Source organism: Zygotorulaspora mrakii, chromosome 3, assembly GCF_013402915.1.
Source record: "Zygotorulaspora mrakii chromosome 3, complete sequence".
NCBI classification, from domain to species: domain Eukaryota; kingdom Fungi; phylum Ascomycota; class Saccharomycetes; order Saccharomycetales; family Saccharomycetaceae; genus Zygotorulaspora; species Zygotorulaspora mrakii.
The window spans coordinates 1,139,819-1,167,753 of NC_050721.1; the positions used below are offsets into that span (position 1 = coordinate 1,139,819).

The 27,935-nt window shown below is 40.0% G+C and overlaps 11 protein-coding genes across 11 annotated transcripts; 5 read left to right on the forward strand and 6 right to left on the reverse strand.

The window, feature by feature from the left end:
- Positions 1-144: 144 nt before the first annotated feature.
- RPM2 (ribonuclease P) lies at positions 145-3,807 on the forward strand (the record flags this gene model as incomplete). Its single annotated transcript, XM_037288064.1, has 1 exon — positions 145-3,807. The coding sequence occupies one exon, from the start codon at positions 145-147 to the stop codon at positions 3,805-3,807; it is 3,663 nt and encodes a 1,220-aa protein (XP_037143959.1).
- Positions 3,808-3,992: 185 nt separating this feature from the next.
- On the reverse strand, positions 3,993-5,768 carry RSC9 (Rsc9p; the record flags this gene model as incomplete). Its single annotated transcript, XM_037288065.1, has 1 exon — positions 3,993-5,768. The coding sequence occupies one exon, from the start codon at positions 5,766-5,768 to the stop codon at positions 3,993-3,995; it is 1,776 nt and encodes a 591-aa protein (XP_037143960.1).
- Positions 5,769-6,991: 1,223 nt separating this feature from the next.
- HG535_0C05870 (uncharacterized protein) lies at positions 6,992-9,397 on the forward strand (the record flags this gene model as incomplete). Its single annotated transcript, XM_037288066.1, has 1 exon — positions 6,992-9,397. The coding sequence occupies one exon, from the start codon at positions 6,992-6,994 to the stop codon at positions 9,395-9,397; it is 2,406 nt and encodes an 801-aa protein (XP_037143961.1).
- A 657-nt stretch (positions 9,398-10,054) lies between these two features.
- On the forward strand, positions 10,055-12,796 carry YAT2 (carnitine O-acetyltransferase YAT2; the record flags this gene model as incomplete). Its single annotated transcript, XM_037288067.1, has 1 exon — positions 10,055-12,796. The coding sequence occupies one exon, from the start codon at positions 10,055-10,057 to the stop codon at positions 12,794-12,796; it is 2,742 nt and encodes a 913-aa protein (XP_037143962.1).
- A 62-nt stretch (positions 12,797-12,858) lies between these two features.
- HG535_0C05890 (uncharacterized protein) lies at positions 12,859-14,190 on the reverse strand (the record flags this gene model as incomplete). Its single annotated transcript, XM_037288068.1, has 1 exon — positions 12,859-14,190. The coding sequence occupies one exon, from the start codon at positions 14,188-14,190 to the stop codon at positions 12,859-12,861; it is 1,332 nt and encodes a 443-aa protein (XP_037143963.1).
- Positions 14,191-14,441: 251 nt separating this feature from the next.
- Positions 14,442-17,108, forward strand: LEU3 (leucine-responsive transcriptional regulator LEU3; the record flags this gene model as incomplete). The annotated part of the gene is made up of 1 exon (XM_037288069.1): positions 14,442-17,108. One exon carries the CDS (start codon positions 14,442-14,444, stop codon positions 17,106-17,108), a length of 2,667 nt encoding a protein of 888 aa, XP_037143964.1.
- Positions 17,109-17,503: 395 nt separating this feature from the next.
- On the forward strand, positions 17,504-19,096 carry GCD11 (translation initiation factor eIF2 subunit gamma; the record flags this gene model as incomplete). The annotated part of the gene is made up of 1 exon (XM_037288070.1): positions 17,504-19,096. The coding sequence occupies one exon, from the start codon at positions 17,504-17,506 to the stop codon at positions 19,094-19,096; it is 1,593 nt and encodes a 530-aa protein (XP_037143965.1).
- Positions 19,097-19,403: 307 nt separating this feature from the next.
- Positions 19,404-21,548, reverse strand: SST2 (GTPase-activating protein SST2; the record flags this gene model as incomplete). The annotated part of the gene is made up of 1 exon (XM_037288071.1): positions 19,404-21,548. The coding sequence occupies one exon, from the start codon at positions 21,546-21,548 to the stop codon at positions 19,404-19,406; it is 2,145 nt and encodes a 714-aa protein (XP_037143966.1).
- A 357-nt stretch (positions 21,549-21,905) lies between these two features.
- SGV1 (cyclin-dependent serine/threonine protein kinase SGV1) lies at positions 21,906-23,915 on the reverse strand (the record flags this gene model as incomplete). The annotated part of the gene is made up of 1 exon (XM_037288072.1): positions 21,906-23,915. One exon carries the CDS (start codon positions 23,913-23,915, stop codon positions 21,906-21,908), a length of 2,010 nt encoding a protein of 669 aa, XP_037143967.1.
- Positions 23,916-24,304: 389 nt separating this feature from the next.
- ORC4 (origin recognition complex subunit 4) lies at positions 24,305-26,080 on the reverse strand (the record flags this gene model as incomplete). Its single annotated transcript, XM_037288073.1, has 1 exon — positions 24,305-26,080. The coding sequence occupies one exon, from the start codon at positions 26,078-26,080 to the stop codon at positions 24,305-24,307; it is 1,776 nt and encodes a 591-aa protein (XP_037143968.1).
- Positions 26,081-26,496: 416 nt separating this feature from the next.
- On the reverse strand, positions 26,497-27,825 carry TIF3 (Tif3p; the record flags this gene model as incomplete). The annotated part of the gene is made up of 1 exon (XM_037288074.1): positions 26,497-27,825. The coding sequence occupies one exon, from the start codon at positions 27,823-27,825 to the stop codon at positions 26,497-26,499; it is 1,329 nt and encodes a 442-aa protein (XP_037143969.1).
- Between the last annotated feature and the right edge of the window lie 110 nt (positions 27,826-27,935).

The following is a 27,935-nucleotide window of genomic DNA, read 5'->3' on the forward strand; positions in this document are numbered from 1 at the left end:
CTGATAGAAGTTACTTTGCCAGGAGGATACTGAGATACGTCTTAGCAAGATATACTGCACAGCTAGACAGAGCTTACTTATGGTGACAGGACGTTAGGATTTGGGACCAAGTGTGCATTTATTTTAAGCGTGCTATATTGAAACATGGCATTCAAATCTTTCAAATACAAGTTCTACTCAAAGGGCTACCATTGCTCAGCTGCACAGAAGAACTCTACGTCTTTTTTTGACAGTTCGTACCAGTACTTCAGACAAAACCAAGGTCTGGTGAGCCTCGATACGGCTATACCGCAGTCAAATGTGCAACACCTAAATCCTTATCCGGTGCTGAGTGCCAACGTCAACTACAATAATCTGGATGATGTACTGAATACACAGGATGGTGCGGTGGCCACGACACACGAGGAGCAGCACGAGGAGGAGTCAGTGGCTCTAGAGAGGAACAGATCGTCGTCCATAAACCATTCCAGGCAACAGAAACCAGTTTCGGCAATAGGGAGAAATAGTATGGGTGATTCTAATGGCAGCAGAGGTCTCTTGCCGCCAATACAGCGAGATGCATTGATAGATCACAACCTGTCTAAGAAGTTTTACTCAACGACAGCCACAGGGAAGTCGGGAACCTCGGCTCCTGTGTATGTTGCGGTTGGAGCCACCGGAATAAGTGGCTCAACCGTGATAAATAATCACAATCAGACTAATTTTGATGTCGATTTGCAAAAGAAAGCACCCTCACAAGATATTGTACCCGGAACTGCAACCGCCAGCGGAGCCACTCCTACTGTTGAGACGCTCCCGTGGGAAGAAGATACCGAATCATCTCTTAATCCATCTACTTTCCTGACTACTCACATCAACGAGATCAATGAAGCATACCGTACCCGCGATTACAACAAGATTAACCCCCTATATCAAGCATTGAAACGTAATGGAATCGTACCACCTTTAGAAGTTTACTCGAAAGTTTTAGAGTCTTTGGCAAAACGGGACCTGGATAAAGACGATTTAGACTATAAAATGTCGGAGCTACTAACGTGCTACCAGGATATGATTATCAATAAATTGAAGCCATCTGATGAAATATACAATATTGTTCTAGGTTATCTTTTCAAAGGTTCAATTCTCGCTTACAAAATCCGCAACTCCAACGGTTCAGATTTCTACAAAATTGCTTCGGAACTTTATTTAACCATCGATACTCAAAACAAACAACATCAGTTCTCTAAAGAAGTGCTAGATCATGCACTATTAGCAATGAATCTTTATCCCGGCCACCTCAGCTTACAAACTGCTCAAGAAGTGGTCAATTCATCACCTTTTTTTAAAAAGGACTGCTTTTATTACGTTGCATTCATTTCATATGCAAAATTAACTAATGATAATGTACTGATTAAAAAACTTTATGAAGAGTTTAGAGCTGCTTTAACTGCTGATCAGTCTTTGAAATCTAAAGAATTTGAAGTTTATACGATGACGCTCTCTGGTCTAGTAGAAACTGGTGATCTTGATTTAGCAATAAAACTTTTGGATACACTTACGATTGAACTAAAAGAAAAGAATGGTTCTGGTGAAATTCTGTCGTTGATGTTATCCAATTTTCTCATCTCTGTCAGCAAGATTGACTGTCACAGAGCTTATGAACTATGGTCAAAATTTCATAAAATGAGGTGGATACCGGAATTCTCATACGAGTTTTATCTGGTTCTGTTGGCAAATAGCTTTGAAGATTGGAAATTGTCCAAGAAAATTTACGACTGCATCTTCCCAATGAGAGCTCAATTCAAGGATGCGAGAAGAGAGCTCTCAGATTATTTATTACGTCCAATAGGTGTGGAATCTGTTATGACTTCATTACTAGATTATGCATTACAGTCGAAAGATAATGAGATGATAATGAAAATTCTTGAAGAGTCAGTAATTAAAAATCTAAAATTTGACGTTGGTGTTTACCAATTTATATTTGCATATTTGAAAGAGATCAAATGTCCGGACGATTATCTTCTCAGATTTATTGCAACTCATGGCTCTCTGTTTAATCAGGATACCAAAAGTATTGATAGTTATGAATTTTTGAATGGAATCATAGATCATTTCCCATCTCAAGTAATTTTGAAGAAAATAACAGAGATGAAATTTTTCAGTGAACTTTGTCGGAATTTCAATATGGGCGCATCCAAAGCAATTAACTATGGTGGATTAATTGGTTGTATGAGAAGTCTTTGGGCATCCCCACAAACAATTGACAAGTACTCTTATAATCTGGAAATTCATGCAATTCTGATCATGAGATTATTGGACTTTGACACTTATTATAACATAATGGATAATGAAATTTTGATTGATTTCAAGGAAAAAGTTTTGGACCGGTTTTCAAAATTGGCGATAAATTACAGAAGATTAAATTTTGACCCAAATAAAGTACCGGGTGCAGTTTCGCAAGCAATCAAAATGATCGATTTACCAGACGATGTAGCTGGATTCTATAGCCATCCTGGGGATTGGGACAAAACTTATCCGCTAGCACTCGGTTCTGCAATTAGAAACTCTGGCAGTACCGGTATAAAGGAATTCAAAAGACTGAAAAAAGAGAATTATAGCTTTGATTATGATACTTATAAAGAACTGGTCAAAAAAGGAGTAATTAATTCCGAAACTATTTCTGCCAGTCTAGATTTATGCGCGGATGAAGAAGAACTGAAATATCTGACGAATACAATGTGCGTCAAATGTACCGGAAAAAATTTAGAGAAAACTCTGCTGGAACATCCTTCTTTTCAAATTAGGATTTTGCCCTCTTTGACTGATGAATCCTTATTACGCCTGGCTAAGAATTGCTCATTGGATCATTGGATTAACCAGGCCCAATTTCCTAAAAAGTTCAAAAGTATCGCGGCTCAAGCAGAATTCAAGTCTTCCATTGGCTACGTGTATGATCAACTATCTAAGAACAAGGAATACTCCAGGATTTTGCTTTTCAATAAAGTGTGTCCTGTGCTCAACATAGAAATTCTACTCAAATCCTGCATAAGAACAGGAAACTACGAATTATATCGCCAAATGTTCGAAAAATACAGAGATCATTTGGGACCTTCTGCATTAGATATACAGTCTGAGTATCTGATCAACAGGGGCAGAATCGATGAGGCTGTTAATCTGATAAAGTCCGCAAGTGTTCGTACTCCATGTAAGACTTTGGACATTTACACGTTCGGGCTTTTCTTACAGAGTTTTTACAAAGAGGTTACGTCCTACGAGGCTCCGGAGGACACTTTACAGTTGGCTAATCTTTTGTCTGCTCAATCAAGCTTTATGGGGATGTTGTCACTTTACGATACAATAACGAAATCTGATACTTTTTTAATTGAAAGTGATATTACATTTGCTGTCAAATCTGAAATTCTGGAACAGATGCTAAACAACTTATATGATGCTACTGAATTGGTAGATGTCAATAGCGAAGAAGTGTCAGACAAATTCAACAGCAAAATACAAAATTACTTCAGATTCAGAGCATTTTTGAAATTGCCACAATTGCAACTAGGTGATTTGAAACAACTATTGGGTATCTGGGCGAAGGTGAATCCATTTGCCATCGATACGTTGTTTAACAACATGGTTGAAACGATTTATTTGAACCCCAATGGTAGACTTCTGTACCTGGAACATGATTTGTCTGTGTCGTTTAAACCACATGACATCCACGAGTTATGTGCTGATATCGAAAACTTTTATAAGATGGAAGAGGATGCAGAAAATACAAGCAAGGTCCAAAAGTTCAAATCACTTTTGGACGATATGATAAGATGAAATTAGAAATAGTTTTTTCCTAACAATGATACTAATGATATATAAAAATTTTAATATATGCCTTAATGATTACTAAAAAGGGTTCACGTTCGGTATTCGCTCAGATTATTTTCATGATTGATGAACTCACATTTTAAAAAATTGTAGCTATTCTTACCGATATACAAAGACTTGACTCGACACTATTACAGCCCTGGTGTATTATCCATATATTCAGAAAGTGCACAACTCAGTGGCGGTATATCCGCGAGCTTGTGAAGAATAACTGGCTTAATCGTAGTGCAAAATTTAGATCCGGGGCCCTCTGATTCATTCGATAGTAAGCAGAGAAAAGTTGCCGCTGCTTTTGACAAATTAGAAAGCTTTGTGGGAAATCGTACCTGCGGTAGTTCTTCTTGTTTTGATGGAGTAACATTCGTAACTTCATCTAAGAATTTTGACTGTAAGGATGGCAAAGGATTTCTTGCAGCCACTTCACCCTCAACAATACCGAGGGGTCTTACTCTTGGCTGAATACCTTTCATAACAAATCTTTTTTTCCCAGTCGTGGGATCTGTGATAACCATTGCGGAGGCCTCATGGAACGCATTTGAAACATTTTTAATGAATTCAACTGCTGGCAGGAGTTTTCTTCCAGAATCGCGAACTGGCTGGGAAAATTTTGATTCATATGCTCTCCAGAGGCTTATTTGCGTAAATTCTGCATCGGTTACGGGTTCAAAACAGCATCGTAACCATGCGGTAGACCTCATTGGCTCGTTCATCTCAAAAAGTTGTGCAAATAATTCTTTGTTAAGTTCTGGAGCCACTGTAGGTGCAGGTGGTCTCAATCGTTTCACCAATTTGATATCAGTTCTTTCTAAAGTGGAATAATTTGGTTGGACGACATTATACGTTAATAATTTGGGTAATATAGCTGCTAACGTCGCAAATCTGTGTGGGTCCCCTAGCAAAAAGGATATTCTTTGACTCCCTGGTAGAATATATTGATAAAGGAAATCCAAGCTTGCGGACATTAGTTCATTATCACACTCAACAATCAAAAAAGAGACAATTAGCGAGAGTGTTTTTTCATTTATATTGTCAGCGGCACTTTCCTCATCAGCTTTTGACCTAACGAGTAAACGTGATAATGACCTCAGGATTGAAATTACCATATACCTATCCTTTGTATAATTAAGTAGGGAAAGTAGTGTTTTGAAATATAAATCATCTTTTTTTGCCGGAGCTATGTAAGACGATATAGCTTCCATTAGGTCCAAGACATAATGAGTAAGCTCATTGAAAAAGGAAGCATTTCCCTGAAATAGTTGCCAGTCAGAACTTGATGTTGCCACGCATTCAAAGTTTTGTAAAATGTGTAGGATGAAACTTTTGATGTATTTATCATTGACCAAAACCTGGATTGACTCCGTATCTTGACTCAAATTTCTCAAAATAAGTATACTATTCAAACCGGTCTGTAGAATATCCAAAGATTCTGGATCGCCGAAGAGGGGACTATCAAAGCGTTCAATCATTTTTTCCAGCCGACTGATGAACTTCCTAAAGAGAGGTAACAAACTTGGCAAATCCTTAAGGTTAATCATATAGGGTGCCTTATTACTATATGCCAAATATTTCTTCAGCGCCCATTTAACTTCCTCGGGCACACCACTTAGAATAGCCATTTTCATTCTGGTTAGATCGTCCACGCCACGAGAAGTTTCCCTTGGCAAATTCTGGAAAACTGTTAGATTTGCCAAAGAGTACTGCAGCGATTTCGTATTTGTTCCAATAGAAACACCGTCAGACTGATTTCTGGTAACTTTGATGGGTTGAGCAACCATATTTGAGAACATGTTGGTATTATTTACATCTTCACCATCGGCACCCATGTGATCGTCGCCATTGCCCCCAATTGACGTTGGAGTATCGGTAGCAGCCTGTGGGGTAGGTGAGTTGGTTGTGAAAACGCTCATTTTGCCGAGCTGATGTAATCCTTCAGAATTGCTGTGTCAACACTCGCAGGCCTGAATGCAGAATCAACGGCTCGTTTTAATTCTCTATTCCCAGAGATACGAAAAAAGAGCTGCTGGAGCGAGCAGGACAAAAGAGAAAAACAACCACGTGATATACACCCAGAGTCACGTGTCACATATGCCAACTAACCAACTGGATTGCGTGCCCTACAGCTGCACGTAACAAGCACCTAGAGCTCGAAGGGGGTCTGTCCAAGCCAAGCAGCTGTCGATATGATCTGGTACCCACGGTAGTTCGACTACAGGTCTCCACCTTCGTCCCCTTCTCCGCTCGTTTTGGCGGCCGCTGTCCCGTTTCCGGTCTGATTTCCGTTAAAAGCTCAAGAGCTGCTGCGAAACGTGGTATCAGTGCGCTTCTCCTTTACAATGACACTAATTCTGTCAACTATGAACTTCAATTCACGCCAGCCTGAATCCTCACTGATCTCTCACTTAGCCGCCGTTCTTCATGTTTTCCCTTTTCTCTTAAAGTTTGGACCAGCTTCTCGTGCATTACGTGCGGGTAACACTGCGCATACTCATAATAATGTGCAAAACTCCATCAGATATCTCTTGCATGTCAAGTACGGCTTTGAATGACACCTGCCTTACATTGGTAGTATCATATAACAGGAGAGCCAACTTTGCGTCGGACAGATGCAAGTGTAGTGTGCTACAAACTCAACTGGTATGGAGCTAAGTCGAATAGGAGGATCGATCACGTGAAGGACGTGACCAGCACGCCTTAATGCACGTGACCCAGCATTCCTCGGATCAAATGTAAATCCGTTCCCCTTTCAGCCGACAGTGTCCGGATGTTTCGAGTTTATCACAAACTTGTTCACCGAGTAACACTATGTACGTAACTACATTAAGTACCTAGTCTTCAGCACGATGGGTAACTCGAATACATATCATATATAACGTGAAAGAATTAGAGTTACCTGATTCGTATAAAAGAGTTACCCACCAACTACTCAAAAACATTGTATCACATGACTCCACCTATTCCCTGCACTAACTTTAGTTATTTCTGTTCAAGATTTGTATAGTCGGATAGCAGTTACGCGTCTGTAGATGATGCGTTGCCGCCATTGCTTCACATTAGTTGTTTTCGATCCATTTGATATCGAGTAAGTAGTACTTCAGAAAGACATCCCTCGCCATTCTCATATCCAAGGGAAATGCCGAGCTTGGAGTCATCAAGTGATGATGAGGTCACAATTGTGGAGCAGACGATGCCGTTGAACACACCATTGGCGCATTGCAGCTCCTCAGAACCCTTAACTCCTCCAAATGAGAACGTGATAGCTTCAACTTCGAACGCTAATCAATCCGAGCAGCAGAAAAAGATTACATCTGGATGGATGGGAAGATCTTCATTTAAATCGCATTTTCAGTTTTTTTTCAAGCATGGGAGGAAAGTTGCCAGGTGCAATTACTGTGGGAAGACTTACAAAGAAGGTGAGTCTACTGGGAATTTGTCAAAACATATAACGGCTGTACATCGTTCTGTGCTGAAAGAGAAAAAAGTTCTCAAAATGCAGACACTGGATACAATGTCAAAATCTTCTAAATCACTTCACTTAACAGAGGCATTGATACGAGAATGCAACAAACATCCAGGTACTTTGGAGAGCTTACTTCTAATAACGGAGGGATTTCTTCCTTTCAATTTTGTCCGTTTAAGTACTTGGAGCCATCTCAATAGAAAATATGGGGGAAACACGTTCATTCAGTCCAGGACTACATTGACTAAAAAGATACAGCATTTTAGAGACTGTCTCAATGATACTCTGCGGCAAAATTTGAAAGATACCACTCTAGTCAACGTGCAATTGGATATATGGACAGCAGGTAACAGTCAGTCTTTTCTTGCCATTATGGTATCTTTTGCTCCAAATATTTTGAACAAAGAGCTACTTGAAGCCAGCAATGGTTCAAGGTTATTACTAAATATACACGGTGAAGCGAGCAACACTCATTTACTCGATTTTGTTAGTTTAGGGGACAAGAAACATACGGGCAAGAATATGTGTGATACATTCATGTCTGTAATGGAGGAATATGATCTTGTTGATAAACTCGGAACCATCACTATGGATAACGCTTCAAACAATGGCAACTTTCACGTTAATCTAATATACGATCATTTTAATGGACTTAGACCAAGAGGCCATCGGCTGGTTGGAAAAGTTCGTTTTATACGCTGTGCGAGTCATGTTTTGAATCTGCAATTTCAAAGGATTATCAAAAGCTTGTCCCGGAATTCTCTTTTCTCTAATGCCTTCAAAAAGATCAGAAAGCTAGCAAAAATAATGCGATATTCAACCGCAATCAACTCCAGTCTGAAAAAGAATAATTTACCTTTAATTCCTTATGAGTCTCCCACTAGGTGGCTTTTTACATGGAAGCAAGTCAAAATATTCTTAGAAAATTACAAAGCCTACAAGAATTGGCTTGGACTCGTACAGGAACGTGGTCAAGACCATTTAGTTACGAGGATTCAAGATCATATTTCGTTTGATTCTAAAACCATCAATATGTTAGCTTATTTTGTTGAGTGCGGCAAGATTTTTGATTACGTGAACAAAAAGTTCCAAGATGAAGAATATAACAATTTACCTCAAGGAGTTCCTTTATACTACCTTTTGGGACACTTTTACAAGAGTTGCCTGAACGTATCCACGGGAAAGGAAATTCCTAAATCTAAAAAAGGTATGGATTTCTCTTTTCTAAACGGCCCCGATACATTGTCCTTTGATGAAAAGAATATTGTTCTTGAAGCCATCAACGTCGCATACTTATGCTATCAAAATTATTTATCACACATTCAGGCTAACCCATTGTATTATGCGGCCGTCATGCTCGATCCAACGGCGAAACACGAGCAGCTTTACAGAATGATGGAAATTGATGAGTTCAATCTAAGGATGAACCAAGTTAACAATTTTATTAGAATGTACTTGAACGAAGAAGGCGTTGAGCTAGGTAATGGGCAGCAAGCAAGCCCGGAGCTCTCAACTATCGGGCGAGAGGAAGACTATTACAGATGCTTTAATGTTCATGAACAACCGCAACCCACCGAAACATATTCCACAGCCTCAGTATGCGACGTTAATGAAAATCTTGAGGAATGGCACAGATACCAAAGTGAGCCAGTGGCAAGTGGTCTGTCCAGGATTGACGCAATAAAATGGTGGCACGCAAATCGCTGCAAGTATCCATCTCTCTTCAAGCTAGCCATGTCTCTGTTATACACCAAAGTAAGCTCATGTGATGTAGAGCGCTGCTTTTCTCTTGCGGGAAGAGTGGTTAGGAAAGACAGAGCACGGCTTCATTATAAGAATGTACAAACTCTAATGCTTTTAAGAGATCGGTTTTCGAAATTTGGCTTTTACAAGCCTTCTCCGATTCTCGTGCTAGACTCAGAAAATGAGACAGACCTCGACCTTGATAATGAAAACAATGACATAGATTGTTACCTATCAGACAGTTCTGAGGAAATGCATGACAGCCAAGATGACAGTGCTGCAACTGCAAGGCTTACGTCTCAAGAGGGCATTAATACACCTGGCTCAGCTATGTAAATTATGAGAAGGCCACCGTCATCGTAGATATTTCATTTCACATTCTTAATCCAAATATCATAAATCTCATTATGGACGATAATACTTGGGTTACTCAACTCGTATACAATGCCTTCATAAAAAGTAACTTGTTTTGTTTACGATGAGTGGGTTATTCACAGGACGATTTACTTACTCATTATTACTGAGTAAGTTGTTTTCTTTACCCGGTTACTCGGTGAACAAGTTTGGTTTATCACTACACAACACTTTGCACGGGACGCTCCCCTTTACAATTCGCCTTCTTCTGTCCGGATACCCCACATTTATAGTGAATGGAGAGAAGTCATACAAATCCGAAATTGTTCATGATGGTAATATAAGGGATACTCAGGTGTCATCAACTAGAGATACATGGGAGGTGGTATGGAAGGGAACGGAATCAGAGTGTGTCACCGCGCTATAATCATGAAGCGTTGTTGGCGTTACAAGGTCATGCGAACCATGCAAGGGGAAACGACTGCAAGGGAAACGACCGCAACACATACGTTGTATATAAACGGGCGATTATGAGCTGGATTTTCAGGCTATCGCGTGAAGTATGTTACTTGCTCGAAGTTCAGCGGCAAACGAAGAACACCAGATTTTGAAATAGTTTCGCAAAGAGACTAGGTACACATGAGCACTGTTACTGACAGCATTAAGCTAGGCCTGAGTCCAGACGCCGAACGTAGGCCAAGGGTGAACGTAAGTGCGGTAGGCGGCAATGGCACAGAGGGCACTTTCTCGAACGAGAAAAGGCTGCCAAAATTGCCGCTACCGGATCTTCGGGTCTCTTTGGAAGCGCTGAATGAGAGTTTGCAGCCGTTGTATTATGCAGACGGCTACTACAAGCACCCCTTAGAGCCAGAACAGCTGAGGGGTCTATCAAATGACATTTCTATCTTTCTCGAAAGCGAAGCGGCTAAAAAATTGCAAGGGAAATTAGAAGAGTTCTCTCTTGTAAATGACTGCTACTTGGATAACTTGCACTTGGACGTTAATAACAGCTACACGAATGCTGTACAGGATGAAGTTTTACCAAGGAACCCTTTTCTGGTGCTGGCAGAAGATGCTGTGCCAGATATAACGCAAACAGACAGATCCGCGGTGCTTGTCCATTCGGCTCTCAGGTTCATCGCTGCATTAAGAAATGGAGTCTTGCCAGTGGATCGCAACGCGAAAACAGGAGAGCCGCTGTCAATGTTTCCTTATTTGAATCTATTTGGTACCACGAGATGTCCCGTTTTTGTTGAAGGTGAGATTGAGAATTTTGATCTTGAAAAGCCTTATACGGATTCGGATTTGGAAGCTGGATGGTCATCCTCGTCTTCTTCAGAGTGTGAAGATGATGGCGATCAGGATGTTGAAGGTACAAAGTCAAAGTCGTTTATGTCAAACGAACAGATCTCCAATAAGAATGATATTTTCACAAAACATGGTATCAGCTCCAAGAGGTACCCTGGATCGAAGCACCTTCTGGTCATTTCAAGAGGTCAATATTATACTCTGGATGTTTTCGACGACTCAAATAACATAATTCACGATGTATCAAGTTTGGTTGCAGCTTTCAATTTCATTTTACATGATTCAATGAAGCCCTGTACGTTTAAGAAATCAACAGCGTTAGGCAGTTTGACGTCACATTCGTTCAAAAATTGGAAATATGCGAGAAAGAGGTTACAAAAGAGATATCCAGATGAATTAATGCTCATTGACTCTTCACTATTTGTGCTGGTACTTGATGAATCAACCGATTGTGAAAAGAAGTTTACAAATGAAATTGACTTCACCATTGAAAAAGGACTAAATACAAGCTCATCCGATTGTAAAAGGTTGTTTTATGGAACCTCGATAATTGACGATAAAGGTCATCAAGTTGGCTCTTGTATATCCCGGTGGTATGACAAATTGCAATTGGTGGTGACGGCAGATTCGAAAGCAGGAGTTATTTGGGATTCTTTCACTTGTGATGGTTCAGCAGTTTTGAGATTCATTTCTGAAATTTATACAGAATCTGTTTTAAGATTGGCGAGAGATGTCAATTCAGGGGATTCAAGATTTTCTTTGTGGCCTTCTATCAAAGATTCGAAGATAGGCGATACTATACGAAATCCCACTGAATTGGTAACTAGAATAGATTGGGATTTTAGTAATATCTTAAACACCCATGTTCATTTATCAGAGACCAAATTAGCCGACTTGATTTCAAAACATGATATTGTACATGTTTCTATCCCATTTGGTCGTAGAGCAGCCCAAAGGTTGGGAGTGAGTTCAGATTCCATGATTCAAGTAGCACTACAAATTGCACATTACGCATTGTATGGCAGGATGGTTTATGGATTTGAACCAATTTCAACCAGAAAGTTCAGGAAATCGAGATCATGCTTTATTAATATTCAAAATCAGGATCTATTAGAATTATGCCAATTGTTCATATCGAATTCTTTTGATGGAAATGTAAAATTAGAGAAATTTGTCTCTGCCTGTGAGAAGCATTCCGTCAAGGTTAAGAAAGCCAAAGAGAACGGTGGCTTCGAAAAACACTTTAATGCATTGCGATATCTCTATAAATTCCATGATCATTACGGTATATACTTGAACTCAAATGATAGGAAAATATCGGCAAACATTTTCGAGAATCCTTTGGTCAAACCATTCTCGGCACCAGATTTGATTGTGGCAAATTGTGGTAATGCAGCGACAACGACATTTGGTATAACCCCTGCTGTTCCTCAGGGATTCGGAATAGGATACATAGTTAAGGATGACCAATGTGATCTGACAGTGACTTCACAATTTAGACAAGCAGATAGATTAATGTTCATGTTGAATTGGGTATTACAAGAAATCCGAAATTTTTGGAAAAAGTCAAATGCATCTAATTTCAATAAAACTGGTGTTAAAATAAGTCCACTAATTGATAAGTTGTATGAGATGGACAATGCGCTTAATTCCATAAAAAAATCAAATGAATATGCCTCGCAGCAAAATAAAATTATTAAAGGATATGGATTCTTCGATCTGCAAGGACACATCGATAGTAAGAACAGTTCAAGACTGAATTCTCAAAATAATTCCTCATTACAGTTATCAGATTTGGCAAACACTTCACAGAGCAATTTGGGACTCAACAAAAATAATATATTACTGCACTCCAGTCCAGCTCTGTCGGTTCCTACTGAGAAAGAAAAGCAAGAGACAGGCTGTCAAATTCACCAAATACAACCGGAGAATACGTCAGATGAAGAGACATCGCCACCATCATCTGCATCAAAATCTGACACTGTTAAACGTAGTAACGTTATCAATTCAAAATTTGAAATTGATTTCGATCGTAGTGGGGTAGGTAGGAAAATTCAAGCAAATTTTGACTAAATTAGCTCATTAAATAGACCACTATCTATATCTCTTCCTTTATTTGTCTACAAAAATAATGCCTATTTACTCATACGCTGCATAATCTTTATGTCCATATCAAGAAATGAAAGACCCAGTAAAAAGTCCGCGAGTATCACCATTATACCACTCATGATGTAACACAGCCACAAATAATGTGAGCTTGCTAGCAAGCCGGTAAATACAGGGCCGATACAACGAGCCATAGTTTTACCTATATTCACAATTCCCATAACTCTTGTGAGATCTTTCGGTTTGATGATATTGGTTAGAAGAATCTGACGAGGAGTAACATCCATGGCGGTTGTTGCAAAATGCAAATTCAGCAGTACCAGTGATAGTGGTAGAGAACCTTCCGCAAATGGAATTAGTATAGAAAATAGACCAGAAGGGATTTGAACTAAAAGAGTGGCCTTTACTGGACCAAATGCTCTTGCAATAATTGATGATGGAAAAGTTGAAGCCGCCATCACAATTTTGGATACAAAAAACACTAATCCCAAGGATTCTGCGCTCATCAGAAATTGTTTCGCGTAATAGAACACCATCCAGCCGCTTGTCATGAAGCCGGATCCAAGTGAATCAATCATGAATATTATCAACAATTTCTTCATAATCGCCGAGGTTTCTTTGGAAAATGTTCTTGAAGCATCTTTCGAAGAAACTGTTTCAGTTTCAAGGAGTAAAGGATCTGTTTCATCCACGACAAAAGCCTCTGATGATGTTACTTCTTCATGGTGATGTCCATCTAATTCTGTGTGATCTGATAGCGATAACATTACAATTACCTTCAAAAAAGCGATAAAAGCATATAGCAAAAAGACTAATTTATAACACGCAAGGTCAGTTTGTCCATATTTCGTCAATTGTACAAAATAAATGAAATAACCACATATAACGGCACCAAGTGAAGCCCCAACGGTCCCAAAAAAAGCGTGTAATGCATAAATTTCTGGTCTGCTATCATGAGGAGTCAAATGAGCTAGCATAGCTTCCTCAATGGATTTAAACGGACCGACCTCATCACTAGACGGTGAAATGACGCCAACAATCGCAAGTAATAATAGTATACTGAAACTTTCGCTATAACTGAAAACTAAACCACTGACCATCATCATCGTTGCACCAAATATTAGTACTCTTCTTCTTCCCCAGGTGTCTGCATACCACGTGAGAATGTAGGAGCACAAGACATCACCAACTAGTGTAAGTGAGAGAAATAGACCTATCTTGATTTCATCCAAATGGATTTCGTTGAGGAACAGTGTTAAAACTTGGTTAGTTAATCCATACGACAACAACCTAAGGAAAACAGATGCCCATAGAAGTCTAACATCCTTAGAAGAATTAATTAAGCTGGTGCGAAAGCCCATAGTGAAAAGAGCAGATACCTATGGCTTATTTCTCATATTATTCAGCATATAGCTGATATTTTTCATCTTTTCATTTAAAGTGGGATGGGCATCAAAAATTAAAAAAGGTCTGAAAATAAGTTATTGATCGAAATTGAAAACACGATCTTCGGAATTCGGTCTCATCCGAGGACCATTACAATTATTTTAGCTCACCATTAGTGCGGACGTCGGGTCCATCTCTCTTTGGGCTGTATTTATTTTGGAACATTATGTTGAGCACATCTCAATCTGAATCGGAATCAAGTGCATTTGAAGAAAACAAGAACAATAAAAGGTCGGCTCGTCAACAAACAGGCAATCAAAGAAAATTCGCATGTGTTGAGTGTCGGCAGCAGAAATCAAAGTGCGATGCCTATGAGAAAGCACCGGAACCGTGCTCCAAATGTGCCAAAAAAGGTGTGCCGTGTATATTACAAAAAGACTTTAGAAGGACTTATAAGCGTGCAAGAAATGAAGCTATAGAAAAGCGGTTCAAGGAGTTGACTGGAACTTTAACAAATTTGAGCTCTGAAGAAATTCTGGAGAAAATAAAGGAGGAACAGGCAGCATTACTAGATGGTAAAAATTTCACAAAGGAAAAAATAAAAGAAGCGAAGGGGAAGTGTGGGCAATGTGGGCAATGTGGGCAAAACTCCCTTTGTGAGCGGAGTTCTTACGTTCCTACTCTCCCGAACGGCATGTCGGTCAAACTATCCGAGATACCGAGCAAAGATGAATCAGATTCACCAAACTGGTACTCAAGTTCGCAATACAATGTGGATAGTATCGGGATGACGGAAGAGCAACTGAAATGCACTCCAAAAAGTCTTGGCGACATTTTCATGTCAAGTGATACAATTGCAGAACTTTTTCAAGAATTTGCCTCTAAATATCACAAATTTTTACCCGTAGTCGATCTTTCGAAAGGTGCAGAAAGGATATATACCTTATCACCTTGTCTTTTCTGGGTCATCATACTTATAGGGTTGCGTCGAAAAATAGGTGCTACCGAATTAATGACCAAACTATCGGTCCTGGTGAAATCTGTGTTGGCAGAAATAACAATCTCACCCATCATCCGATATACTCCTTCGGATAACGATGAACCAGTTTTGAACGTTGCATCATTATATTCTGTCCAGGCATTCTTACTCTATACTTTTTGGCCACCTTTAACATCATCCCTGAGCGCGGATACTTCATGGAATACTATTGGCACAGCAACCTTCCAGGCGATACGTGTAGGCCTTAACTGTGCAGAGTTTTCGAAAGAATATGCCAGCGAAAATTCTGATCTCATTAGTGAGAAAGTAAAAACATGGGTGAGTTGTAATGTAGTGTCACAGACAATAGCCTCGAGTTTTGGATTTCCCGGATACGTTTGCTTCGACCATACAGTTATGAATGCAACTAGGACGCGACCAGCGCAGAACGAGACACAACCTGTTCCGCTATCAATATGCCAGATGGCCCAAATAGCATATTTTGAAAATCAAATGGTCAGTACCATGAATTCCAATCCCGCAAATGCTTTGGGAAAAGTAGGAGCAGAACAGAAGCAGCCTTTACTTCAGGTCCTAAATCAACAACTGAGCCAGCTGGAAATCAATTTGAATGAAGACAAGGTTGATGATATAAGAAAGTTTCTCCTGCTTGTTGCCAAGGTTCATCTGTTGACATATTATTTTGGTGATGCCTTTGCGACTGATGAAACGAAACTTGTACATTGTGGCTCAACACCCTTGACGATGCTTGAATCAAATTTCGAAACGAAACGCGGTTTAGTAAGGGTCTACAATGCCACGATAGATTTACTCTCACATGCTAGTAATATGTGGAAAATGGATCCGGCAATAATTAAATATTTCCCGGGCGTTTTCGTCCTTAACATTTGGCAATCTGCCTGTATAATAAGCAAACTAGCACACTCCTCCCTTTGTCGAGTATTGGATGTAAAAAGAGGTAAAAAAGCGTACCAGGATGCTGTTTTGCTAACTTTTAATGCTTCAGTTCGCAAACATGATATGGCATACAGATCCTCGGGAATAATGAAAAGTGTATGGAGCATGTTTGCTAATATGTACGATGATTGGCAGAAAAGGAGCCACCAAGAAAACAATATTTCGAGCGATTTCAATTTGGACATAAATATAAAATCGAGAATGTCCGTTAGTGTATTCTTCGATTGTTTATATATACTTCGAGAAAAATGTGGAATGGCAAGAATGAAACGAGAAAGTCAACGAGATGAAGAAGAAGATGAAGATCCAGACGAGGACAGAAGTACAGTAAGAAATGGTCAAATCGATGACGAGGAAGTTTACAGCAAGACAGAAAACCATGGAAGACGATTGTCGGCAAACAAGCACCCGGAAGCCAATGCAAGGAAAATCATCAAGACAATTCCCTTAGATCCGAATCCTATCAACGCTACAAGTAACAGTGCTGGAAGTAGCCTTGCTTCTCCAAACAGTCAAACGACAGACGTTTTGTCACTGGAAGGCATATTAAACAAGAACTCACCCGGCGATGAATTGAATGGGAGCACATCAGTGCTGCACAGTAAGCGTTCTATCAAGAACCAGCCACATGTGTCGCAAAATGCACTCATTGAGAACATGTTGGCCGCAGGGCCTTCTTCACTTGGTATGCAGAGTTTGAGCATGAATTCCAACTCGCTGTCCAGTTCAGCAACTCCTTATGAAGTTGAAGCTGCGTTTGAGCTAAATTCGCAGGATCATCTGCAGCAACAAGACGAACAGGAACGATGTACCGTCCCTCAAGGTACGCACTCTCCGCACAATATCGCAGATCATTGGGAGAACTGGGAATCAGACACTGTGTGGAAAGACGTAGATCTGCTCATGAATGAGTTTGCATTCAACCCTACCGTTTAGATTACTGGACACATCAACCAGTGTATTTTTGCGACAACCCCAGTATACAATATGATTTTGTATTCACTTGGCATTTCGATGTTACTACAATAAAGGCCGCGGTGCACGGGTTCGCAAAGAGAAATTGGTGAGTGAAAAATTTTTTATAGGATGGGAGAACAGTATGAGATGCATCGAGGATAGATTATGTAGTATTGAATAAATAATATGTCAATAAGCTCTGCACTAAGCGCTAAGCAACTAGGAGTCGATTGTAGCAGTTACTTTTAGGCAGGTATAATAATTTGTGGAAGAAATACAGGTTATTTTTTTTATACGCACCTGCCCCATTGCCATTTGTTTAGGAGAAAGCTGTTTGAGACTACTACAACAACTACTAGTAAAATATTAACAATATGACGGATTTACAAGACCGTGAGCCAAGTATCATTATCAATGGAAACATGGAGCCAGAGGAAGACGAATACATGTATGACAATGAAGAGCTTGTCGAAGATCAAGTAAACGAAGACGACGTGAACGGCAATGAAGCAAAGCCAAAAAAGACAGTCACGTTTGGTGATTTGGGAGAAGTCGAAGATGACGAGGAGCAAAGAAGACAAGAATTTGAAGAAGGTGGCGGTTTACCTGAGCAGCCTGAAAATCCAGATTTTACTGAATTGACTCCACTGTCCCCAGAGATTATTAACAGACAGGCTACAATTAACATTGGTACTATCGGACATGTCGCGCATGGTAAATCTACGGTTGTAAGGGCCATTTCTGGAGTTCAGACTGTTCGTTTCAAGGACGAATTGGAACGTAACATTACCATTAAACTAGGTTACGCAAATGCTAAAATTTATAAATGTGAAGATCCAAATTGTCCAGAACCTGATGCTTACAAATCTTTCAAATCTGACAAAGAGATCCGTCCTAGATGTACCGTTCCAGGCTTCGAGAATACTCGTTATAAGTTGTTACGTCATGTTTCATTTGTGGACTGTCCAGGGCACGATATCTTAATGAGTACCATGTTGTCAGGTGCAGCAGTTATGGATGCAGCTTTACTGTTAATTGCTGGCAATGAACCTTGTCCACAACCTCAAACTTCCGAACATTTAGCCGCTATCGAGATTATGAAATTAAAGCATGTTATCATTCTACAAAATAAAGTTGATTTAATGAGAGAAGAAAGCGCTTTAGAACACGAAAAATCAATAAAGAAATTTATAAGAGGTACTATCGCGGATGGTGCCCCCATAGTACCAATCTCAGCACAATTGAAATACAACATCGATGCTGTAAATGAATTTATCGTTAAGACAATTCCGGTTCCACCTAGAGATTTTTTGATTTCGCCTCGTCTAATCGTCATTCGTTCATTCGATGTGAATAAACCGGGTGCTGAAATCGACGATTTGAAAGGTGGTGTTGCTGGTGGCTCAATTCTAAATGGTGTTTTCAAGTTAGGTGATGAAATTGAGATTAGACCGGGAATTGTTACAAAAGATGAAAGAGGTAAGATCCAATGTAAGCCAATTTTTTCCAATATTGTGTCCCTATTTGCAGAACAGAACGATTTGAAATTTGCTGTTCCTGGTGGTCTTATCGGTGTGGGTACAAAGGTCGATCCGACTCTTTGTAGAGCAGATCGTCTTGTTGGCCAAGTCGTCGGTGCTAAGGGTCACCTTCCAAGTATTTACACAGATATTGAAATAAACTACTTCCTGCTACGTCGTTTACTTGGTGTTAAGACTGACGGTCAAAAACAGGCAAAAGTTAGAAAACTGGAATCAGATGAAGTCCTGATGGTTAATATTGGCTCTACTGCTACTGGTGCCCGTGTCGTCGCTGTAAAAGCGGATATGGCTAGGTTGCAACTTACTTCTCCAGCATGTACAGAAATTAACGAAAAGATTGCTCTATCGAGACGTATTGAGAAGCATTGGCGTTTAATCGGTTGGGCAACAATCAAAAGGGGTACTACACTTGAACCAACGTTTTAAAACATTGGCATTTAGCTTCCACACTTATCATCTCATTTCTGGCATGCCCTTCTCTATGTCCATATAGAAAATAAAACGCGTTTTTGTATGGCACAGCCTACATATGTATAGTTAATTATCTACTGATCTTAATAAGGGCTGTTGTATGCATATTTAGGGGTTAATTTTTTTTGTTTAGAATTTTACTTTTACATGAGGAAGTTCAATAATAATACATTTCTCAGTTTTGCTTAATTCTTTCTTTATTTTCGAGGTTTAAAAGCTGATAAACGTGGTTTTGTCGTGAAACGCTGGTGCCCTCTCTAAACTAAAGCTCAATAAAAGTAGATAGTGCTTCTTGATAAATATTCGAACGCATGAATTTCTGAAGAGAGTCAATCTTCATTAGATGATGCAAATTGTGACTCACAACCTCAAATTTAGGATGTAGCTTTGATAAAACATTTAAAGTGTTGAATATTCTGTCTTCTTCGATTTTGGGGAGCTTTACATATTTTGAGGCGTTTTTAGAGGAACAGGAATTGATAATTGAACACTCAGTGTGAGAGTCACTAAAATTGGGGCTAAATTTGGCAACGCTATCATCGCAAACATTCAATTTTTTTCCCAACTCATTCTTTATATTTTGCTCAGCGCTACCTTCTCCAGAGCTTTTTTTTATAACGCAATGTGTTGATAAATCGAGCAGAGGGCTTTCCACTGGTGTCATCGGAGATGATTTGGCATCTTCAAAAATATCATCATCAAAATTAGGAATTGTGGGGGATTTTTCAGTTAAGGGAGATCTTGGATGTAGCATTATTCTGCTTATAGATTCGCGTAGGTGATGGTCGATATTAAGCTGATAGGGAGAGTTGACCATTATATAGGAGGAATATATGTGATATGCCATTTCTAAGCACTCATTAGCATGCCTGGAAAAGGCCGTGTCGACAGTGGCCCTTATGTTACCCCTTGAAGCTCTCATAGTTTCTGGAAATCTAACGCCTTCAACAGCTTTCGAACTGAGAGCTTTCTCCAATAAATCCATTTTTTTCAGCAACTTCTGAATTTCCATATATGCGTCGAGATTTTCCGCACAAAAGTCATTCTCTAAATGTCTCCTGAACAAATACCTCATTCCTGGATCACTCAAAACATCCTTCATACTCTTGAACTGAAAATTATTCGCAAAATCTAAATCTTCTTCATCCGATCCTGAGCTTTGAACTCCATACACATCTTCCCGATCAGTCCATTCTTTATCACGAACTTTTATTTGAAGTGCATCTGGTCTCTTGCTTGATACAGTATCAATTGATCTCTTGATTCCACTTTCGCTGTTCCACTGAATACATTCCCAACCGCGCTGACTCAGCGTATAAAAAGACGATCTACTAACGTGAAACCTTTTTCTACAGTTTTCCGATGGTGGTAGAAGAATCGGCACGATTAATCCGGCTTTCAAGAAAAGTGCCGCTACTGAAACCGCCTCCTTTGGATACATAACATCTGTACAGTCCATTATCCATTGCCAAAATGCCTTGGTAGTAAAACAGAAATCAATTAAGGTTTTTTTTTGGCCAAACACCTTAGACTTGAATACTCTCAAACCGCCATCAGAAACATAATATTGAATATGAGAGTCTGAGTCCGGATTGGTGAAAAATTTATGGAAGAAAGGAGATGCTCGGTTTTCATCTTTAAAGCTTGATTCCGTCTCTACATCTGACTGATCACCTTCAATTCCTTCAAAACTTGTTTTGCTTTGAAATGGTCTGTATTTAACACTTTCGAAGCTAAATACGTCGTTGTTGTACTCTAAGAGTTTAGACAATGAGGCAACTTTATCTTGGGGCTTCGTTGGCGACCAAACATTTGGCGATGGACCCATCAACTTGGTGAAAAGCAAACGCACTAAACTATCACTGTGTATTATTGAGTCATTTGCAGGATTTCTTTCAAATATAAATAGGTCCATAGAATTGAAGTCGCTCAACAGTAGTTTCGGAATTTCTTTTAAACCGATATCTCTAACATATTTTTGTAAAACACTAACGCCCTTTGGCGTTGGTTGTAATAGCACTTTCTCCTTCGGACTTGTGCGGGTTCTGTCAGCTGGTGTATGCAACAATTTAGCTGTCATAAAGATTTCCAACAAATGGAATGCCAATTCGGCATGAATTTTGTATGAAATGTTAACACAAGTTGTGCCTATATCAACTTGAAGCTCCAAGTTTCTCATTCTTTCCATAGCTTCTTCCACTGAGAATGCAAATCTGTAGGTCGTTTTTGGAAAGCTTGGTAGCCATTTCTTTGATTTTTTACCACTATCGTCCTGTAAATTGAGGCATATTAAAAACACAGAGTACACAGTTTTTAAATCATAAGTGAAGATCAATCCATTGGGCGTTCTGCAGAAGCTTCTCGTTACTAGCTCGTGCAATGTTGTTGTATCGATGTCGCTTGCCATGATAGTATACCCTTGTTCAATATTATGGCGCGAGGATATTTCACCATGGGAGTTAATCGCTGAATTTCAGGTGCAAAGCTCCATTATTATATACCTCACTTTCTGAAACAGCAGCGAGCCTGCGCAACCATCTTCCAACTCTCTCTTCTCTTTGTATCATCCATCACCAATGCCTACAGTTCTCCCTTTTCTGTCAAATCTGAAACAGACATCTCGAGTGATATCGCTTAATGTGCCGAAGCCTCAAAAGTGAAAGGCCAAGAAAATGAAAGGCAAATATACTTGTAGATTCCAGTTAGTAACTTTAACTAAGATTTAAGGGTATATAAGATGAAACAATCACATTAGTTCGGATAGTTAATAAAGGTCGGCCAAGTCTCTGGTTCCACTTCCGTCCTTGTCCTTTTCGGTCTCATTGATTTTTCGCATGTTTTGCTGATTTTGGCTCGAAGTCTGTTTCATTTCTTGACTTCCAGGTTCATTCTGTACCTGTTCTTGAGTGCGTGTGTGTGTGTAAGGTTCCGTTGGGAGCCGAGAATTTCTGTGTGTCGGGACTTGAGATGTTGCTTGTTTTTGAATCTGTGTCTGCGGCTGTGTTTCATAATTTGATGGTTTTGTGTCGTTACGGGGTTGACGAGGGATTGCCACTGACCTGTCATGGAATTGTTCATGTCTTGCATAATTTCTTGGAGGTGTCTCAGTGGCGTTAAAAGTCTGTTTTGATCTGTCATAGTAACCAGCATCCTTTTGCCCGTAACTGTTATACGCGGCAGGACCTGTAGGTATATTGTCGGTACGTTGAAACCTGGAAGACTGAGGACCTTTGGGTAAACGAGCTGCAAACGAGGAAGGAGCGCCTGCGTCATCTGGATGGAATCGATACTGATCTGACTGTCTATAATTATTACTGTATGATGCTTTGCTGGTAAAGCCACTGTTACCACTATTTCCGTTATACCTCGAGACCTGACGTTGCGCAGGAGCCATGGTATTACTTCTATAGCTATTGGTTGCAGCTGCCGCCTTTTGTGCCGGTCCTTTAGGAAAGTTATTGTGACCAGGTGCTTTGGGCATTTGAGTGGCAGCAGATGAAATTTTTGATTCAGTTACATGTCCTCTTGGAGCTGTTGGAGCCTTCTGTGACATTGCTTGCTGCATTTCCTCTTTATATCGTTTGATATCAGCCTCATGGCTCTCCTCACATGGCAAATTCAGCTTAGCAGATGGCAATGGTTCTTGTTTGAAGAATGGATGATGAACTGCTGACATTGCCGTCAAACGCTTGTATGGATCCAGTGCTAGTAGGTTTCGTAGAAAATCCAAACCCGTTTCATCTAGAAAAGAGCCAAATCTCTCCTTCAGATTGCCGAGGTATTTGCTTTTAGTTAATTCTGCACCTGGTAGAAGTTCAGCTGATGGCCAGTCTTCCTTAGAGGGGGTCCCCAGCAGTTTAAAGATAACATGGCCCTGATCAATATCCGTCGTTCCCTGAAGGATTGGCTTTTTCTCGAAACACTCGGCGAAAACACAACCAACACCCCAAATATCAACTGCCGTTGTATAAAATTTATCGCCCAGGACCAGCTCTGGAGCCCTATACCATCTTGTTACTACTACAGAGGTATATTTGGCACCCGCTCCCGCTCCACCTGGATACTTTAAATTTGGTGGCGACCCATAATATAACCTGGCCAGGCCGAAATCTGCAAGTTTCAAGACGCCGTTGTGATCTACTAGGATGTTGGCAGTCTTGATATCCCTATGCATAAATTTCTGGCAATGGATGTAGTTAATGCTCTCCAGCAGTTGAAGCATGAGATTCTTAATGTCGCTCAACTGAAGGTTCATTCTAGGGTTATGGAGTATTCCGGAAAGATCTGAAACCATGTAGGGAAGAATCATATAGAAAGATTTTGTCAAAGGAGTTTTACCTGATGTTTGTTGATGCTCAACATTTGTCCCAGAGCCATGCTTTGTCGTAGGAGGATAGTCATAAACCATTTCGATCAATTTAATGACATTTTTATGGTCCAATCTTCTGAGTATCGTAATCTCTCTCTGAGCTGTGATGGGGAAAAGATCTTTTTCAACATTAACGATGATTTTTTTCATTGCAACTTGGCGCTGCGTTTCTAAATGAACACCCTTGTAAACTTCACCGAAGGTTCCTTGACCCAACTTTTTTTCCTCCCTGTAGTGTCCAGCAAATTTTGTACACCCGTAAACTTTCTCATCAGCTCCAGCCTTCAATTCTATATACGTTAACCCACTTTTAAAGTCCTTTTGAACAGTAGGAATCTGTTTGACTTTCCCAATTTTATATTTGGACTCGGTCTTTCTCTCAGCATCTGGTCTTGTACCATCCATTACAATATAAAGATATGCTGCGTTATGGAAGCCACTCACAATCTTCAACTCGTCAGCTGAATGTGTTCGCCTTTAATATAAGTTTGCCCATCGTTAAGAATCTTTAACTTTTTCACATTCGTCACTTAGCGGAAAAGGTAACAAAGTTCATATAACATGTTACCCCACCTAAAGACGTATTTAAACCTATTTAAAGCATCCGTTTGCTGCGTAAAAGTGGGCTACTTTACAACTTTCTCTGATCGATGGGCCAGCTTCCGTGCTTCTTTTTAATCAAAAGCTTCAGAGAAAAAATGGTTGACATGTAAAATCGAATTTTCACAGGGTCCGGATGCTTGATTCGGAGTCTGTTAAACAGTATCAATCCCTCATAGTAACGATGATTCCGTTCACAATTGTGTCCAAGAGTAATACATGGAAGATCTTGGGACAACCCGCCTTAGTTCTTTCAAATCTATTTGGGTTTGGTAAACTCTCAAATCAAAAGGAATTGTAGTGCCTAAAAATTGGTAGTTACTTGCATAAAAAACAGCCTGTGCAGATTCTCGCAGACCTACAGCACCCCGCTCGGTCAAGAAATTTAGATTTTGCAGATTTTCCCATATGTTTTTAACATCCTTTTTCTTCCATAATTTTATGGCGTTATCAAACACTATTGGTACGTTTTCATTCGCTTTCATGGTCTGCGCAATGGTCGGGATTTTTGAATTGAGTCCTTTTATCATCTCTTCATACTCGGCATACACCAAGTTGAAGTTGAGCGTTTCATCTTTGGTTTTCAATGCTGTACGGGCGGCACAAATGAGGATCGCCAACTCCAAATCTGATAATGACTCGACCTTTGCGGTCCAGCTAGTTTGAAGCTGATTTCTGTTATGTGCTTTAACGCGCTCACACGACTCAAATGAGCCACGAAGTGATTCGATACTTTGAGAACTAAAGATTAGGGGTATTATAGCATTTTTGAATTGAGCTATCGAACGAAACGTGTCATAGTTTGTTTTAACCAATTTATAAAGTTCTGTTTTTTCATTTGAAAGCTCCCTCTCTATAAAGGAGTTCCATGATTCTGAGCACCTGTATTCATGTTTATTCGGTACCGTAAGCAACTCAAGTATTGTATCTCTGAATTGTTTTAGATTTTCTATTTGTGGCATGTATATTATACGCTGTGAAAATCGGCTCTTGACTCTTTTCTCTAGATATTCCAAAATATTCAGCTTCGTGGTACATCCAAATATACAAACGGGCACCCTTGCGTGCTCTACCATGTCAAATAGGTTATAAAGTAAAGTTTGTCTCACTGGGCCAGCGAATTGGTCGATTTCGTCAAAGATGAAGATAACAGTGATTTTGTTCTTGACGTTTTTCTTCTCATCATTTAACTTATTGTTCCCCATGAAAGTTGAATCTAGTAGTCGAAGAATTTTTTCAAAGACCTCAGTTAATGAGCCACTGCTGATATCTGTTTTCTTAGAAGAGTCCTTGAAGTCTTTTGAAAGAATTTTTAACTGTTCTTCCAATTGTGTAGCGATCCCGTTGATTGCAGTTTGTTCTGAGTGGATGAATCCGTTTAACCTAATAGTGATGTACTGTCGATGGTACCTAGCGGACAGCAAATCTAATTCATGATTCAGTAGGAACGTCTTATAGCTTCCCCTGGGGCCCACTAACATGCTGGAATGACTTTCCTTCTGCGTAATGGCCTGTTTCAGTATCCTTTCAATCTCCTGCTGAACACCTTGTAAATAGGTGAAAACCTTGGTTTGTTCCGGCGGCAGATTGTGGTATAATTGTCTCAATAAATGGTGCTTGAAGCGACGAAAATCGGTGTCTAGAGGCCTTACAATATTAGATGTTGCCACACTCTCGTTATCGCTTATTTTAGATCTCTTTGTGATCAAGCGAATATTTTGTAGAATGTCTTTGTTTGTACGTTTAGAGCCGGTGGTCTCATTTTCATCAGCATCATCTGAAGTTTCTACTGGCTCTAGATCCTTTGTTGCGTCTGACTCAGGCACTGCTTTTTTTACCGGTAGCAAAGCGATTCTTTTCAGAATAGTGCTCTGTTCATGATCTATCATGGCATCTTTGATTATCCGGTCATGCGTTACCTTTATCTTTGCCTTGCGAATTGGATCAAACTCCGCGTCCACCTGCTCCATGGATAACAGTGTGTAAGATTCAGGTATGATATGAGAACCAGTGTTTATGCCAGATTACTTAAATCGCTTGAACTCATATATTTAACCCCATAGTTTATATGCGAACATACATAAACCAACGATATTATGGTGAGGGTAGTCAATGTTGTTACCCGACTTTACATTGCATTTCGAGATAACCTTTAAACAATCGATGCTTCATGGCCATTCATACGTAGAAGTGCCGCTTCAATCGATACATATAATTTATACAAAGTCAAAAAATATTCTATACAGTCGCTTTGAGTGAAAAAGTCTTCTCCTTGGAGAATAAAAGCAATGCGATGGAGGTTTTTTAATGGTAAACTTATAACAGTTTCCACTTTTGAAATGTGACAAGATATCATTGTCGAAAAAGAACAAAAAGCCTAATTTAATCATTTTTTTCCAACAGTTTCCCACTCATCCTTATCTTGGACATCTAGGTTGGCAGTATCTTGCGAAAGTTTGGTGACACTGTCATCTTCTTTCTTTACCGGTGTATCTGTTTCTTTGTCATCCTCGTCATCATCTTGGCTACTTAAAACATCGAATGCTGACCTTTGGATTTTTGGTGTTTCAGCTGCTACTTCAGTAGATCGAGTTTTTTCTGCTCTTGGCCTTCTCTTTTCCCTATCTTGAAATTGGGCTCCTCTGGCACCTGCCCAATCTAATTGAGGCCCATCCTTTCTTGGCTTTCTTTCCTTAAATTCAGGACGTCCTTGAAATTGGGATCCCCTTGCTGAACCCCAGTCCAGATTAGGCTCTTCTCCTCTTGGTTTCCTTTCTTGAAACTGAGAGCCTCTGGCATCGCCCCAATTCAAATTAGGCTCTTCCCTTCTTGGTTTGCTTTCTTGGAATTGGGATCCTCTGACATCACTCCAATCTAAGTCTACTTCCTCTCTTCTTGGTCCTCTTTCCTGGAATTGAGATCCTCTAGCTTCACCCCAATTTAGATTTGGCTCTTCTCTTCTTGGTCTTGATTCCTGGAATTGAGATCCTCTGACATCACCCCAATCTAGGTCCACTTCCTCTCTTCTTGGTCCTCTTTCCTGGAATTGGGATCCTCTTGCGGAACCCCAATCTAAATCAGGACCCGCATCGCCTGAGGCTTGGTAATTGGATCCTCTGGCTCCGTTCCAATCGAAGTCACCACCAGAACCCCCGAATCCTTCTCTCCTTGGTGCGGCTACTGAAACGTAGACGGTACGTTCATTTAGTTTTGTTCCATTGAAAGTCAAAGTCTTTACCAACCCTTCACGCTCCTTCAAAGTGACAAAAGCGATACCTTTCAAACGGGTTGGATCCTTCATACTTCTGGGTAAGTCAACCTCAACCACGGAATCCGGCTCATGCAAACCATCTTCAACCCACGCCTGCACACCCTCTGGTGATATGTCCCATGGAATATTATTGATGATAGCCCTGTATGGTGCACGATCTGGAACAGGATATTCAACACGGTCTGAGAAGTCGTGTCTACCACTACCACCCAATGCGGGATCCAATCTAGATCCTCCGCTACTGCTGCCGCCAAATTTGCTGAATCCGCTGGCATTCTTTTTGGCCGCTAATTCTTCCAATGGAATAGTGTTGGCCTTCAAATTGTCGATCGGAATGGTAATCTTATTCAAGTCAACATCTTCCTCGGCCCAAGATGAACCGAATGTATCGTCGTTCAAGAACGAATTCAAGTCCATCTTAACAGTTTTCTTTGGTGGTGCCATGATTACTTTTTTCTGCTATGTCCCGTACTTTACACTCCAAGGCTACTCAAGTGACAGCTAATCAAATACTTGATTTATATCCTCTAAATGCCTATCGGTATGCCCAGCCG